The sequence below is a fragment of the Acipenser ruthenus genome, chromosome 3 (assembly GCF_902713425.1).
Source record: "Acipenser ruthenus chromosome 3, fAciRut3.2 maternal haplotype, whole genome shotgun sequence".
Taxonomy (NCBI): domain Eukaryota; kingdom Metazoa; phylum Chordata; class Actinopteri; order Acipenseriformes; family Acipenseridae; genus Acipenser; species Acipenser ruthenus.
Window position 1 is genome coordinate 100,043,388 of NC_081191.1, and position 14,095 is coordinate 100,057,482.

The window sequence follows — 14,095 nt, forward strand, 5'->3', positions numbered from 1 at the left end:
GGGTGGAGCAGGCGGAACGAGAAACAAAACAATAAATACATAAAGAAATTAACTGCGTGAATTGTCTCACACAACCACGTAGACAAGGCAAGCTAGCAAAATATTTTCTTTTCAACTGAAATTATCTTTAAAATAAAGACATACATTAAAAAAGGGAATTGTATTTGACCTCAAAAAGCTTATTTGAAATAATGAATAATGGTTTTGGATAGTAATTATATATAGGTACACATTTGTGTTCTCAATGCAGCAGGCACTTAAAATTAACTTATTTTAAGTAACCTGTTTTTTTTATTATTATTATTTAAAATAATAAATCATATATTGTACAACACCCCTGATACATAATGTGTATGGAGTATGTGTATCAGGATTATGCGTGTACGTTCATCATGTCACAGCATTGCACCTGCTGTCACGTGTTACAGGGATAGATTCAACAGAATCAAGACAAAGGTTTTGCATTTTAATAAATGATGCGAGATGTTCAAATGACATGCATTTTTACATTAACACGACAACTTAAGTTGCAGTAAAATTACAAAAAACTCGCTTTATTTGGACTACTGGAGATTTCATCCAAGAAACTACTAGGTAAATTATTATTATTTATTTCTTAGCAGACGCCCTTATCCAGGGGGACTTACAATTGTTACAAGATATCACATTATTTTTACATACAATTACCCATTTATAGAGGTGGGTTTTTACAGGAGCAATCTAGGTAAAGTACCTTGCTCAAGGGTACAGCAGCAGTGTCCCCCACCTGGGACTGAACCCACGACCCTCCAGTGAAGTCCAGAGCCCTAACCACTACTCCACAGTGCTGAATATATTTCTAAAACACATTTTTAAAGCTTAGGTTGAACTTTATGTCAAACTAGCTGGGTATGATTTCTTGCCATCACTAAAAAAATAATGCAAACTGATGTTTATCAAATGTCCTGTAGTATATGGTACAGTATTTGTTTGCATTCTTTGGTCCAAGCAAATATTTTTATTTTATTTTATTTCATGCAGTACTAGCATTTAGTAGATTACAAATGCATACATAGACATGACGTTTTTAAAAATATAAGTTGCTTTCATTTTCACAGCTGCATTTCCACTTGATCCTGTAAGAGATAATTCTGTAAGGACTGTAAAGAATTGTGTGTTCCCTGTTGCTCAGCCTGCTCTGCTGAAAGGTCCATTGAAAGTTGCTGCAGTGTCAAAGGTAAGCATATAAACCATGTTTTATGTTATTTGAAAGGTGTCTAGTGTATTTCGAGATCAGTAAAACTCCTAAAATCCCCCATTGTGGACTCTTATATTTATCTTGAGAACCGTGCAATGGTGGTGAAAGGTAACATGGCCATTCTTTAGTATAATTCAGGGTTAAAGAATGTAGGAAATGGTTTTCTGTGAGTTCTGCATAGAGCAAAACTACCAATATCTAATCTAATTGGGACCAGGGGTGTTTGGAGAGGGATTGATTGGTATGTTGTGTCTCATGCTGTTTTGCAGGAGGTTCTGGAGGATGTATTAGATTGGGATGTTTCAGCAGCAGAAAGAGATGATTTCATCCACTTTCTCAGTGGAGGAAAATTGCTGTGTGGATCAGTACCTCTTGCCCATAGATATGGTGGCTACCAGGTAAAAGAAATAAGATCAGAATGGGTTAAACTTTTGAATATTGCTAATGAAAAATGCAGCACACTTGTTCAAAGATAGCTTGCAGTGTGTCACAAGGAAAAGTAGTTTGACAGATACAACTGACGAGTTCCGATTCTGTGTTTTATAAATCGATTACTCACAAATTATTCATGGTCAGTTATGTGGCTATCCCTCTTCTGATTATCTGAAATGTTTAAACATGTGTGCTAGTACGTTGATTATTATCATTTTGAGATGTTTACGACTCTATCCTTTCTTGTGGGTATTACCTAAATCATCTGAAATTCAGAGTTTTGTTTTAACTTACTTGCTCAGCAAGGGTTACAGCAACTAAACAATATATTGATGTCAATGTAATGAATTGCCTACATGCATTTTACATATTATTGTTCATTGGCAAGAAGCATCTTTTGGCAAAACTATTTGATCCTGCACAGTTAGTCTGTAATGTATTCTGCAACCAGGTCAATCAGCTTTTGTATAATTAATTGCCATTCATAAATTAATTTACTTACCTCCAATATTTTCCTGATAGTATAATTCATTTTCTGCAATCTGCTATTTAAAACCCATCTCCAGCGTCCTTCACATTGGATGCTCTTTCGGTAACTTCTCCACTAGAGCTACTGTCAGAGTCCTATCTTAAATCATGTTGATATCATAACATTTGCGAGCCAGAGGAGGTTACTTAGCTCATCTATGCTCGTCCAGTTCCTAGTATAATTTATGAGTTATCAATTGTAGAACACGTATATCAGTCTTATGCACATAGAAATGAACAGGATTAATATCAAATCTCTTTCAACCGAATCCATGTGGCAAATGGAAACAAGGCTATGAACTGTCAACATAAGCCAGCATCCATAACATTCTGCTCCAGGAATGCTACACTCAAGTAATTTGGGACGTCACAGAAGACAATTTACATGGGCATATGTTTACATTCAGAGCATTTGCATTCTTATATTTGTCCTAATTCAGTGACAGAATGAAATAAATTAAAATTCAAAATAGAGTGAATAATATTGGTTTTCTTTATTTCCTCCTAAGTTTGGCGTGTGGGCTGGTCAGCTGGGTGATGGGAGAGCTCATTTACTTGGAGAATATATAAACAGGTAAGCAGCTCATGTGGCCTGGCCATAGCAAACGGCAAGATAAACTGCAGGTATGAATTGATGCAAATGATCGGAATGAACCCTATTTTACACAACATTATATATATATATGTGTGTGTGTGTGTGTGTTATTAAAATACATCTACAGTAGTTGTTTTTGCCTCCAGTATCTTGTTTTGCAGGTGAGAGATGGGAGATTCAGCTGAAAGGCTCAGGAAAGATGCCATATTCCCGGTAATATCAATAATATTGTTTCTATATACTTATTGTCTGATTTACTTTTAAGGGGTTGAGACACATGATACCGATATGTGTGGAATACACGTAGATTATAGCTTTACTATCTCAGATGAGCTTAGATTACATACAGAACTTGTTTTATCATACTGTTGCACTTTCAACACGCAAACTAGTAGGCACCAGGCATGTTGCAGCTTGTTGCCTTAATTATCTGCCAGAGCTTTAAAGTGTATTGCATGGTCACGTATTGAGCACGCTAGCCCAAATCTCCAGCAGTTGTGCTGAAAGTACAAAGTAGTTTAACCCTTCTGTAGGTCATACCACACTACAGCTGCACAAGTGAGATCATGCATTTAAATCCTACTTTCATTTGCCTCCAGTGCACTATCAGACTAAAATATTTATAGAATGGAAGTGTTAAGAGAATAAATTGACAAGCCATGGGTTCAAATCTGACTCACTGGGCTTTGTTTCAATGATATAAACCAGTAGTTCTCCACTGCAGTTTCTGGTAGCTCTGAACAGTTCACTTGTAACTGGTGAGCAAAAGCCTATTAGGCCTAAACATTTGTCTGCTTGATCTTGTTTAGATAATTGGTAGAGGCAGTGGAAGAAAGATGCTGCTGCTCATTTGAGCCAACAGAGGTACATGGTTTCCAAGCCTGGTGAAGTAAAGTCCCCAAGCCGTCAATATCGCAGTTAAAGACACTGTCTGAAAGAGCCTGGTTTTCGCATCCAAGCTGTTGTACAGCATCCTTTTGAATGCAAATGTTTCAGATCGGCAGACTGACTTGGATATAAAAAGCTGTATTTGTTTTGCAGCCTCATTGTCAGCAATGAAGTGGTATGAAGAAACCAGTTCTATAATGGACATGTGAAGAAGGAAAAGGGTAAGAACAGTCCTGATATGTAGTTAACATCCAAGTTAAACAGCTTCATTTTTATTGTATTCTTGTTGAGATTTCAGTGGTTGGCTCGAACAGCTGAGTTAGAATCCAGTTCTCATTGCTGGTAATTAAGTTGAGAAGCACAGTTGTTCTCCCCTCACCCACTCACAGAAGCTATGTAGGACCTGCATTCGTCACACTAAATCTGTCAGCTCCCATCCACACCCTAGTGTTGACTGATTAGAACAAGCGGCTTTAGTCCCTGAATAGCTTGTCTTAAGTGTATTAAAGGCATTGCACGTAATTGACAAAGTGTTAATAAACATGCATGCTTTAGTCAGCATGTTTGCTCAGATCCCAGACAATTCAGTTGTAAGTAACCTACAGGAATATAAAGGATAGTTGTATTAAGATAAATAAAGAGAACATCTTCCACAGGGTGTAAACAGTAATACGTCTTCAATTTTCACCTAAGTGGCTTTTCATTTGTGAGAAATCATTTACAGTATTTAGAATATTGCATAGGGTGCTATACATTGAAAAAGACATTGAAGAATAATAGTGGTCAATACGTTTGACCTGAAGTTGCTGTACGAACTAGAACCCATAATCCATTTTTAAAGGGACCAATAGAAAATTGCCTGTCTGTCCAAGTAGTCTATTGGCGTAGTGGCGGGCAGTCAAGGCTGCTCACTGCTCACTGCTCACTGCTCACTGCTCACTGCTCACTGCTCATGCAAACAAACACTCCTTTGTTCCCTTTTATACTATGCGGCCAGGGGCTTGATTGTTTCCATCAATTATCCAATCACCACCTTGCCACATTCCACACTTTACCATTCAAACTTCAATCACTCAATTAATCAAACAATCAAACAATTAAACCATTCCATGTGGCTGTGCAAGGGTGGCCATCTTGGTTCCAGCCCCCTTCACCAAGATGGCCGCCCGCCACTTAACTCACACACACACACACATGCACACCCACCCTCTGTCACATATCCTCCCCCTTGTGTTTACACACATGGCCATACCAAGGCTGACTCTTCATCTCCCCCCTCCCCCCTTTAAAATACAACTGCTTTTCCCACAAGTCCCAAAGTGTCCTGCCTTTGACCGTCTTGCGGGTGGGTTGGAGGGCGGGTCAGTCCACATTCGGTGAGACTCAATATTTTAATACCAACAGTGAGATGTAATACTGAACGGAAAGCTTTTGCTTCCCCCTCAGACTGAACAAGTTGAACACAGATCCACAATGTTCTTTTATAATTAAGAGATTTTGATGATTTGAACCTGCCTTGTGATTCCACTTGATGTGAAGCAGATATAATAATAACACGTGTGCTTTTATGGAACTTTAACTTACTGCCTCCCTTCTGCCTTTGTAAACCAGTTGCTTGCAATTCATATTCCAGTGAATAAAATAAGTATGATGCAAGCTGATATTCTCCCCACAAGGTCAGAGCAGCTTTCTATACCATATTTTTGGCGCCGTTTTCATTGGATACAAACTATGTGATATAAATACATTTCAGATGGCTGTCTCACTTCAATATCAATAATTTATACTGTACGTTCTTTTTTTCCAGGAGCAATTGTTGCATGTGTAGCAAAATCATGGTTTCGTATAGGATCACTGGAAATAATAGCAAGCTTTGGTGAGATCAATTCGTTAAGGTGAGATGACTTTAATGTTTCATTCTGACCTAACAAGTATTGAACAAAACACATCTACTATATGGAATAACTTCTACGGAAAACCAGTTATTGTTTTAAATTGTGTTCATTTTGTCTGGAAAACATGTATCAATGTATTTTAAATTGATTACCTGTTTTTAAAATCAAAATCAGCTTTGAACAGCCACAAGTTTAATCGACTAACGAGATTGTATTGTGTTGCTGTGAGACAAAGGCCGTAACAGTGGAGATTCCACCTCCTGGACCTGCTCATTATATTTATACTGGCAGCTCTTTGATAATGACTTTAAAAGCATGGCGTGTAAGGGTTAAGCAGCAGTACAGAGATGTGCGTGGGTTAGTTAAGTTACAACAAGCAACTAATAACGTGTGACTAAATTCAACATAATAGTGTATAACCTTTGTTGTTTTCAAAAACACCAGAACTGGGTGCTTCCAATGGCTCTCAGTTAGTGTATGCATAATAGCATATCAGTAGATTAACTCTGATTTAAACAAATACAGTATGCTAATGAAATTGCTAATATAGAGAAAATCACTCATACACACACACAGTATCCATGTCAGCTGCTTTAAGCTGTTGCAAGTAGAATCTTGTCAAGTATGTAAAGGACTTTACTTCATGCTGTAGCATGACTGTCATGATCAGTTATTATCTGCCCGCTGCTGCATGAAAGCTTCTCTTGAAAAGTCTTCTGATCTGGGTCTGCTGGTGTGTTCGTACATTTCAGTATTGTCTCCATCTCCACCTTGGTCACCATCATGTCATTGCTAATGAGTTCTACATTATTTGTGAAATACATGTTGGAGGATAATCATTTATTAAAGTCACAAAAATGAAAAATGACATGCATTGCCATGTGACTGAAACATTCATGGCTATTGGTGTAGTCTGTGTTTAAAACACTCTGGAAGGACTGTCTTTCATCTTGGAAAGCAAACCCAGAGAGTAGCAGGCTGCCTTAACTGAAGAATGGTTCTCAACATTGTGGCAGTGTGTTACATTGTGACTGTTGTTTACCCCCAGGAAATTATTAAACTTAGACAAACATTTCCCATCATGCATGCAAGCGACTCAGATAAGTATCTGGTGAGTATGAGAAAGGAATAATGATATATAGTGTTCAGAGGGCTATCTAAACTTCGATTAGCTGACATGGTGTCTCGGTACACCAGTGTCCGGAAGGTTTACATCCTTAAATGCCTTTTGAGATCGCAACATTGCCATCTTGCTGAGATGTTTAATTAACTCCATTACTTTGTTGACATCAAATCAAAACTGTATTCAAGATATATTTTTTTGTATTTGCAAACAGAAACTGCCCTTGGCTAGAATAAAATATTTTCTTTTCAAATCTAATAACAACATCATAGTGGAGGCTTCATATTTTAATTGGAGATTTCAATTAACATGGGGTCTATAGGTTCATACAGTGTTCATTTTCTAAATAAAATGTAGTTCACATCTTTACAACCTAGCATTTAAAGTGTATTTTTTAGCATTTAATTTTCTTGCAGTGGAACACACACACATTGATAGCATGTATTTTATATTGCTGAGGTTCTCAAAATATACTGTAGTTAAAGTATGTTTTGCATTTGTACTGAAGTTACTCATTATTTATTGCTAAGTACATCTGCTGTGTGATTCTAGGCTGAGTCTACACTGACATCTGTTGGCTGTAGGACTGAAGTAGACTTGGCTTTGCTGTCTGGCATTGACATGAACATCCTCTTTCAGCTCATTTCAAAAGTTCTTATGTAAGAGCTTTAAATACATTTGCTTAAGCAGCATTTCTTAAAAAGCCAAGGCCATTCATCAGGAACCATACGCATTAGGGTTGGGTATTCCAGGAAGCCGATAAATAGTTACAATAGGCTTTGCATTTGTTTTCTATTTCAAATATTATGTAAATTTTTCTTCCAGGGTGGCCCCCCCACCTTTCTTCTTCTCCTTCTTCTTCCTCCTCCTCCTCCTCCTTCTCCTCCTCCTCTTCATCTTCTTCTTCTTGTTTCCTCCTCTTCACCATAAATATAGCTATAATTAATTGTTGTCTACTTTTAATAAATACTTCAATTGTAATTGACAATACTTACGATTGAAGGTATGAAGCGTCACAGACTCCGCCATTAAAACATGTTTATATTATGCTTGTCCAGGACTTCTTCTCCAGAGTAGTGACGGACATTGCCAATCTTATTGCACTTTGGATGTCAGTGGGGTTTGCACATGGTAATACATGTACTGTACTTACTATATTAATGTGAACAAAGCTACAAACCTGTACTATGCAAATGCATTGAAGAGAAAAAACTGTTATTTATCTCAATTTGCTAACACAAAACACATTTCCTTTTCAGGTGTATGCAACACAGACAACTTTAGTTTGTTGTCATTTATGGAGTCATATGATCCCAGTAAGTAAAATGCAAAGAGCAAAGATTTATGATTATTTATGTTGATTTTCAATGGTGAATCTTTGCAGCATATTTGTAGAAATGGGAGCATCACGACTATCATGTGTTTTTTTTAGCACTTGCTGTTGTGTGCACTTTAGAAGTGACAGTCCCTGCGACGATCCAGTAAAATATTGTTGCTTTTAAGTAGGGGAATTATCCTTAAGACAGCCATGGCATAGAGTAGAGGAAATCTTTTGGTAACTAGACCATGTCAAGAAGAAACCATGTAAACCAGACCCTTTTATGTTCATGTTTCATCACAGTTTTTATCTCAAAGATATTGCTGTACAACTCATAAGATATGTTAAAAATCATTTTGAAAGTTGCTGTTGTTGGGGGTGATAAGCCACAGGTGGGTTTTGAAGCATTTTACAGTACTGTTCCAGAGAATCCACATGGATCATTTTAAAGTTAACTGTGGATAAGGATAACCACAGATATGTGGTTGATGCAATCCAAGGTTATTCTGCAGGGATGTAAAATGTTTTAAAAAGTCCAGCAGTAATTTATCCCAGCGAGGTATAGCTTGATCAAATAAGCCCTAAATGTAAGGCACACTTTTTCTTCACCTGTGTGCTTCATTTCAGGTTCCAGGATTTATTTAAATCCAAGCTAGGTTTCCTTGGAGAAGAAGCTGGTGATGTCTATTTATTGCATACTTGCTGAAGGTGGGACCTCATGCATAATGGAATATGAAATGTAATGTCAGTCATATTAGACTGATCTATTAGACCCCTGTTTTGTTGTTGCAGCTCATGGAAGACACACAAGCAGATTTTACAATGATTTTCTGGCTGTTAAGTGAGATTTCTGTACAACAGCTACAGGATCAAGGTATTCCACAGGTACCTTTAGTGATACTTTCATTTTGAGGAAAAAAGTATCTACAGTGGCTCTCAAAAGTATTCACCCCCCTTGGATTTTTCCACATTTTATTGTGTTACAACATGGAATCTAAATGGATTTAATTAGGAGTTGTTGCCACTGATCAACACAAAAAAGTCCATAATGTCAAAGTGAAAAATAAAATCTACAAATTGTTCTAAATTAATTACAAATACAAAACAGAAAATTGATTGCATAAGTATTCACCCCCTTGAGTCAATATTTGGTAGAGGCACCTTTGGCAGCAATTACAGCCATGAGTCTATTTGGATAAGTCTCTACCAGCTATGCACATCTGGACACTGCAATTTTTCCCCATTCTTTGCAAAATTGCTCAAGCTCAGTAAAGATGGATGGGGACCTTTGGTGAACATCAATTTTAAACTCTTTCAACATATTCTCAATTGGATTGAGGCCCGGGCTTTGACTGGGCCACTCCAGGACATTGACCTTTTTGTTTTTAAGCCACTCCAGTGTGGCTTTGGTTGTATGTTTGGGGTCATTGTCCTGCTGGAAGATGAATCTTCTCCCAAGTCCCAGGTCTCTTGCAGACTTCAGCAGGACTCCATTCAACTAACTCTGTGACTTCTAAAGACAATTGGTTGCACCAGAGCTTATTTAGGTGTGTCATAGCAAAGGGGGTGAATACTTATGCAATCAATTATTTTCTGTTTTATATTTGTAATTAATTTAGAACAATTTGTAGATTTTATTTTTCACTTTGACATTATGGACTTTTTTTGTGTTGATCAGTGGCAAAAACTCCTAAGTAAATCCATTTTGATTCCAACCTTTATATATGATGATCTGTGCCAATGTGGTATTTTTTATTTATTTTTTGCTCAGGAATTGTGGGCTTTACAGGACCTTGCCAGTCACAAATTATTTTCAGACTGGGTCCCTATGTATTTGTTAAGGCTAAAAAGGTAAGATTTCTAAACAGTCTTACAGGTTTATTTTGCTTGGTAGTGATCATACACTCTCACAACACTGGGAATGTGTGAGAATAATATTGAAAATACCTCTATACTAAGTGGCAATCCAAAAAGCAAATACATCCATATGACACAGTAGAAACCTTTCCCATATATGTTATGATATGAAATGTATCTGGGAATGATGTTCCAATAAAGATGTTGATTATGCATGCATATTGGTATTTTATTTTTAGGAATGCAAGTAATTGTGATAAAGAAAGAGAATGAAAAGTAAGTAAATATTACTGAGTTTTTCTGTTTGAGTCTCATTATGATATGCATTATGCAGTATGATCCTGCACTGAAATTCTGACATTAACATTTAAAAAAAAAAAAAAAACCTGGAGTCATTATTTAAGAACCATCTAACATAACATTAACTCTGTACATTGCAAGTGATTAAATGCTGTGTGTATGATACGTTGTTATTTAATTGCAGGGATAAATCCTAGACATTCTAAGGAACTGGAGTCTGCAGTTAGAAAAGCTGAAAGGAGTGACTTCTCTGAGGTACCTTGAATTTGAATGGATTCATGTAAAATCTAAATGTTTCTACGTGTGGTAGGACGTCCTCTTATGACACAACCTGCAAGGTGGAACGAAGCTTTCCTTATTATATTGGGTGCTTAGTCTACTGTATTGACTGTTTAGTGGTGTAGTAAAAACCAGACTTTTATACCGACCAGGTGCATCTTCTGCAGGGCCCCCTTCCAGAAGCAGACAGATGCTTCCCGTCCTCTTAGCTGGCCTGAAGACCTACGTGTTAGCTGCTCATCTTGACCACTGCAGGAAGCACATAACCAGCGGAGGAGCAACCTACGTGAGAACCTTCGAGAAAATACTTTTGTTTTCCAAAATAGCACTTTAGTGTAGTTTATCAAATATTTATATTTTTAATAAACTTAATTGCAATGGTGGTGTGCATTATCCTAGCACCCCTGAAGCACCTTTAAGGGTTCAACAAATCTATCAGTACAGGTTTAGTAAGTCTCCTTGTTTTTCTCAGGGCTTGTTACATTTTATGTCACATTATTAGTCTTTTTGAATATGACTGTGGGCACAATTCAGATAGGAAATGAGGAAATGTGATTAAATCTTTTTTTGTAAAAAAAGATTTAAACTGAATGTCCACTAGGTGGCATTATATCTTGTGTTAAAATGCCTGAAGGTTTTTCATGAAAAAATATACATGTAATAAAGTGTAAAGGTAGAGAATAAAAAAGGCATGGTTCTTCCTTCCAATTTTTTTGTTGTATACTACCCGACAATGATTTAGAGAAATACACATTGCTGTAACTTCTCTGGCAAATGTGCAAAGGAAGGAGGTGGAGGGAAGAAACTGTATATATATATATATATACACACATATATATATATACACACACATATATTCATGGTGTAACCAAGATTGTTAAGGGAAAAAAACATTTTAACAGATAAAGTCTTTGGGATGCCACTCAGTTATTTGTATTGTCATAAAAAGGGTTTATAGGCCAGTTCTAATCAGTTATTCAGGAATATTGACAACCTTCCAAACTGACAAACATACAAAACAATACCCGAAAAAGCAAAAAAAGTGTCTGTAAGGACCTCATATATAAGGATCAGCTCAAAATGTACGAAATTAAACTGTAAACGTAATAATTTACAATACGTGTTTGAAATACACTTGGAAGAATAAGCGCATATTATACAGACAGTTGCAGCTCAGTAAATTCATTACATATTGTACACCGAGTGCTAGGGGTCCAGCTCATAAGGATGATTTGTAAAAAAAAAAAAAAAAAAAAAAGAAAGAAAATGAAGACATAAAAAGCAAAAGCAAGTGCCTGGTAGCCTCCTATTTACATATTGAAAATGCCAAAGAACAGCTCTCTGATCTTTAGTATGCAGCTCCTTATTTGTTGCCTTTCTTATTCATGGCTTTCATCAATTCTGACATGAAGTCTTGCTGACCCGAGCTGGATGCTGCTGGTGAGACAGGTGTGGTCCTCATGGGACGTGGGGGTCCAATTCTCTTCAGCGGAGGGGGTGGGGCGGTGGCCACCGGAGGGGGGGGTGGGGGAGGAGGAGGGGGGGCAGCAGAGCCCCCGGAAGTAGCCACTGGGTTTGGGGGTGGAGGGGGGAGGAAGTCAGGGGGAGGCTCTGGAAAGTCATCAGGAGGTGGAGGGAGGTACTCGTCATCTTGGATGGGAGGCGGTGGAGGGAAGTAGGTTTGTGGTTTGTGTGCGATGCCTGGGGACCGCTGGGCCACTCTGGGGGTTACTGTAGGGCTAGGCTGGGGCATCTTCAGCACTGGGTCAGGTGGTGGCGGTGGCAGTTGTTCTTCTAGGGGAGGTGGAGGCAGAAAAGAGGGGTTCCCCCCACCACTCGTCTTATTATCCTTTAAAACAAAATGTAAATTGGTATTTAAAATTCAAATTTCTAATCATTTAAGTTGATCATTAAAACACTTCCTGTGTATTCATTCTTCAAAAAGCAGTATATTTAAAATGATCTTGTACCATATCCATTATCCTTATAACAAGTGGGAATGCATAATTAAATGATCTTCATTTTGACTACAGGTACTAATACTATTATTTTTTCCTTTAGTATTGCTAATTTTGGAAACAAGGTTTGGAAATACAACTGCGTTATCCATAAATGTCTTCTGAATTAATCTGACTAATGAACTACTCACACTTAGCAGCAAATTCAGAATCATTATCGATACCAGACTGGCCAGTAATGAACTCCTTTTCACATGACCACCATTAGGTCAAATTATATATCGTGTGAAAGAGTGAGTTAAGGGATTTGGGGCCGCATTGACTAAGGTGTATGTGTTTGTGAAAAATAAGCATTTTAGATTTGTTTTCATTAAATACAAAACTTTTCAGCTGGTGCAAACACCTGTGCAGATATGAAGACAGTACCTCAAATGGTGTCTGAGGTACTATATTTTCCCTATCAGAATATACAATTACATACTGTATTAGTACACCACATGGGAATGAGCTCAATATAATGGAAGGAACCGTCTCAGACCCAATTTTAAGTGTCTAAAACAATGGAGGTGGCGGCAATTTTGTGAATATCGACCTTATACTTGTTAAACCAGATTTCAGGAAATTAGTAATTTTGTTATTTTGACTGAAATTGTCACATGTATATAAACATTGGGTTTATCGACGGAGGCTGTGTGGTCCAGTGGTTAAAGAAAAGGGCCTGTAACCACGAGGTCCCTGGTTCAAATCCCACCTCAGCCACTGACTCATTGTGTGACCCTGAGCAAGTCCTTAACCTCCTTGTGCTCCGTCCTTCGGGTGAGACGTAGCTGTAAGTGACTCTGCAGCTGATGCATAGCTCACACACCCTAGTCTCTGTAAGTCGCCTTGGATAAAGGCGTCTGCTAAATAAACAAATAATAATATATTGCTTCCTCATAGCTGCCACTTTCTTGCACACAAAACTAGAGTGAGGTCAACACTAACCCCCCTGGTACAGTATGCACATTGGTTTCAAATGGGCATCAGATCACAGGCAGTGTTCTGCAGTCTATAACATCATGTTGATGGGCTTGTGTCAGCTACAGTACATCACCCTGATTGAACCACGGAGATAGTTCATGAATAGGCTGGTGCCTCCAACATCAGTATCATTCATACTATGGGCACATGTCCTTTAATAAACAGAATGAAACAATCTGTAGATGCACACTGTGTTATGATTTGTATTCCTCCTACCTTTGTCATTTCGGCCCGTTGCCAAGCCTCAGAAAAGGCTGTGCTGACAGAGGGAGGCGCTTGACCTTGATGTCCATTTGCCCGAACCGCAGCTGCAGTTAACAAAATGGGAGAACTTTTCTAAGATATTGATGATACTACTACCACCTCTACTACATCACCTGACCGTCTGATACTGAACGTAAGACGGTAACCAGACCTGTTCAATTACAATTAGTTACAATTATGCTGCAGTAATTGCAATTACAATTACACTAAGAAGTAATATAAACAACTAACACATGAACATGTTTACTCTGTCTATTCTAAATAACCAGCGAGTAAAAATCACAGGTGCAAATATAGAAACATACTATATAACTTTTTTTTTCTTCAAAAAAATGAGGTTCACCAGAAGTGGTTGAAAATACAAGAATAAGATTGAATGACAAATAATTGAACTGTAATCG

The 14,095-nt window shown here is 37.7% G+C and overlaps 1 protein-coding gene and 1 long non-coding RNA gene across 18 annotated transcripts in view; one reads left to right on the forward strand and one right to left on the reverse strand.

Moving 5' to 3' along the window:
• The first annotated feature begins 6 nt into the window (after positions 1-6).
• On the forward strand, positions 7-11,117 carry LOC117394646 (uncharacterized). Of its 16 annotated transcripts, XR_009323088.1 has the most exons (11): positions 11-594; positions 1,098-1,216; positions 1,507-1,635; positions 2,707-3,005; positions 3,834-3,901; positions 5,488-5,575; positions 6,624-6,686; positions 7,958-8,014; positions 8,644-8,724; positions 8,809-10,149; positions 10,358-11,117. It is a non-coding gene; the product is annotated as an uncharacterized LOC117394646 (long non-coding RNA). The 16 variants fall into 16 exon arrangements; XR_009323081.1 differs by having other exon boundaries at positions 9-594; positions 5,488-7,829; XR_009323084.1 differs by having other exon boundaries at positions 9-594; positions 5,488-7,357.
• Positions 11,118-11,693: 576 nt separating this feature from the next.
• LOC117394645 (amyloid beta A4 precursor protein-binding family B member 1-interacting protein-like) overlaps positions 11,694-14,095 on the reverse strand; it is a 37,231-nt gene continuing 34,829 nt past the window's right edge. For both annotated transcript variants that reach the window (XM_059019779.1, XM_059019780.1), the window contains 2 exons: positions 13,647-13,738; positions 11,694-12,301 (listed from right to left, as the gene is read on the reverse strand). In XM_059019779.1, coding sequence (XP_058875762.1) covers positions 11,816-12,301; positions 13,647-13,738 — 578 coding nt within the window. In that variant the 3' untranslated portion in view covers positions 11,694-11,815. The remainder of the gene's footprint in view (positions 12,302-13,646; positions 13,739-14,095) is intronic.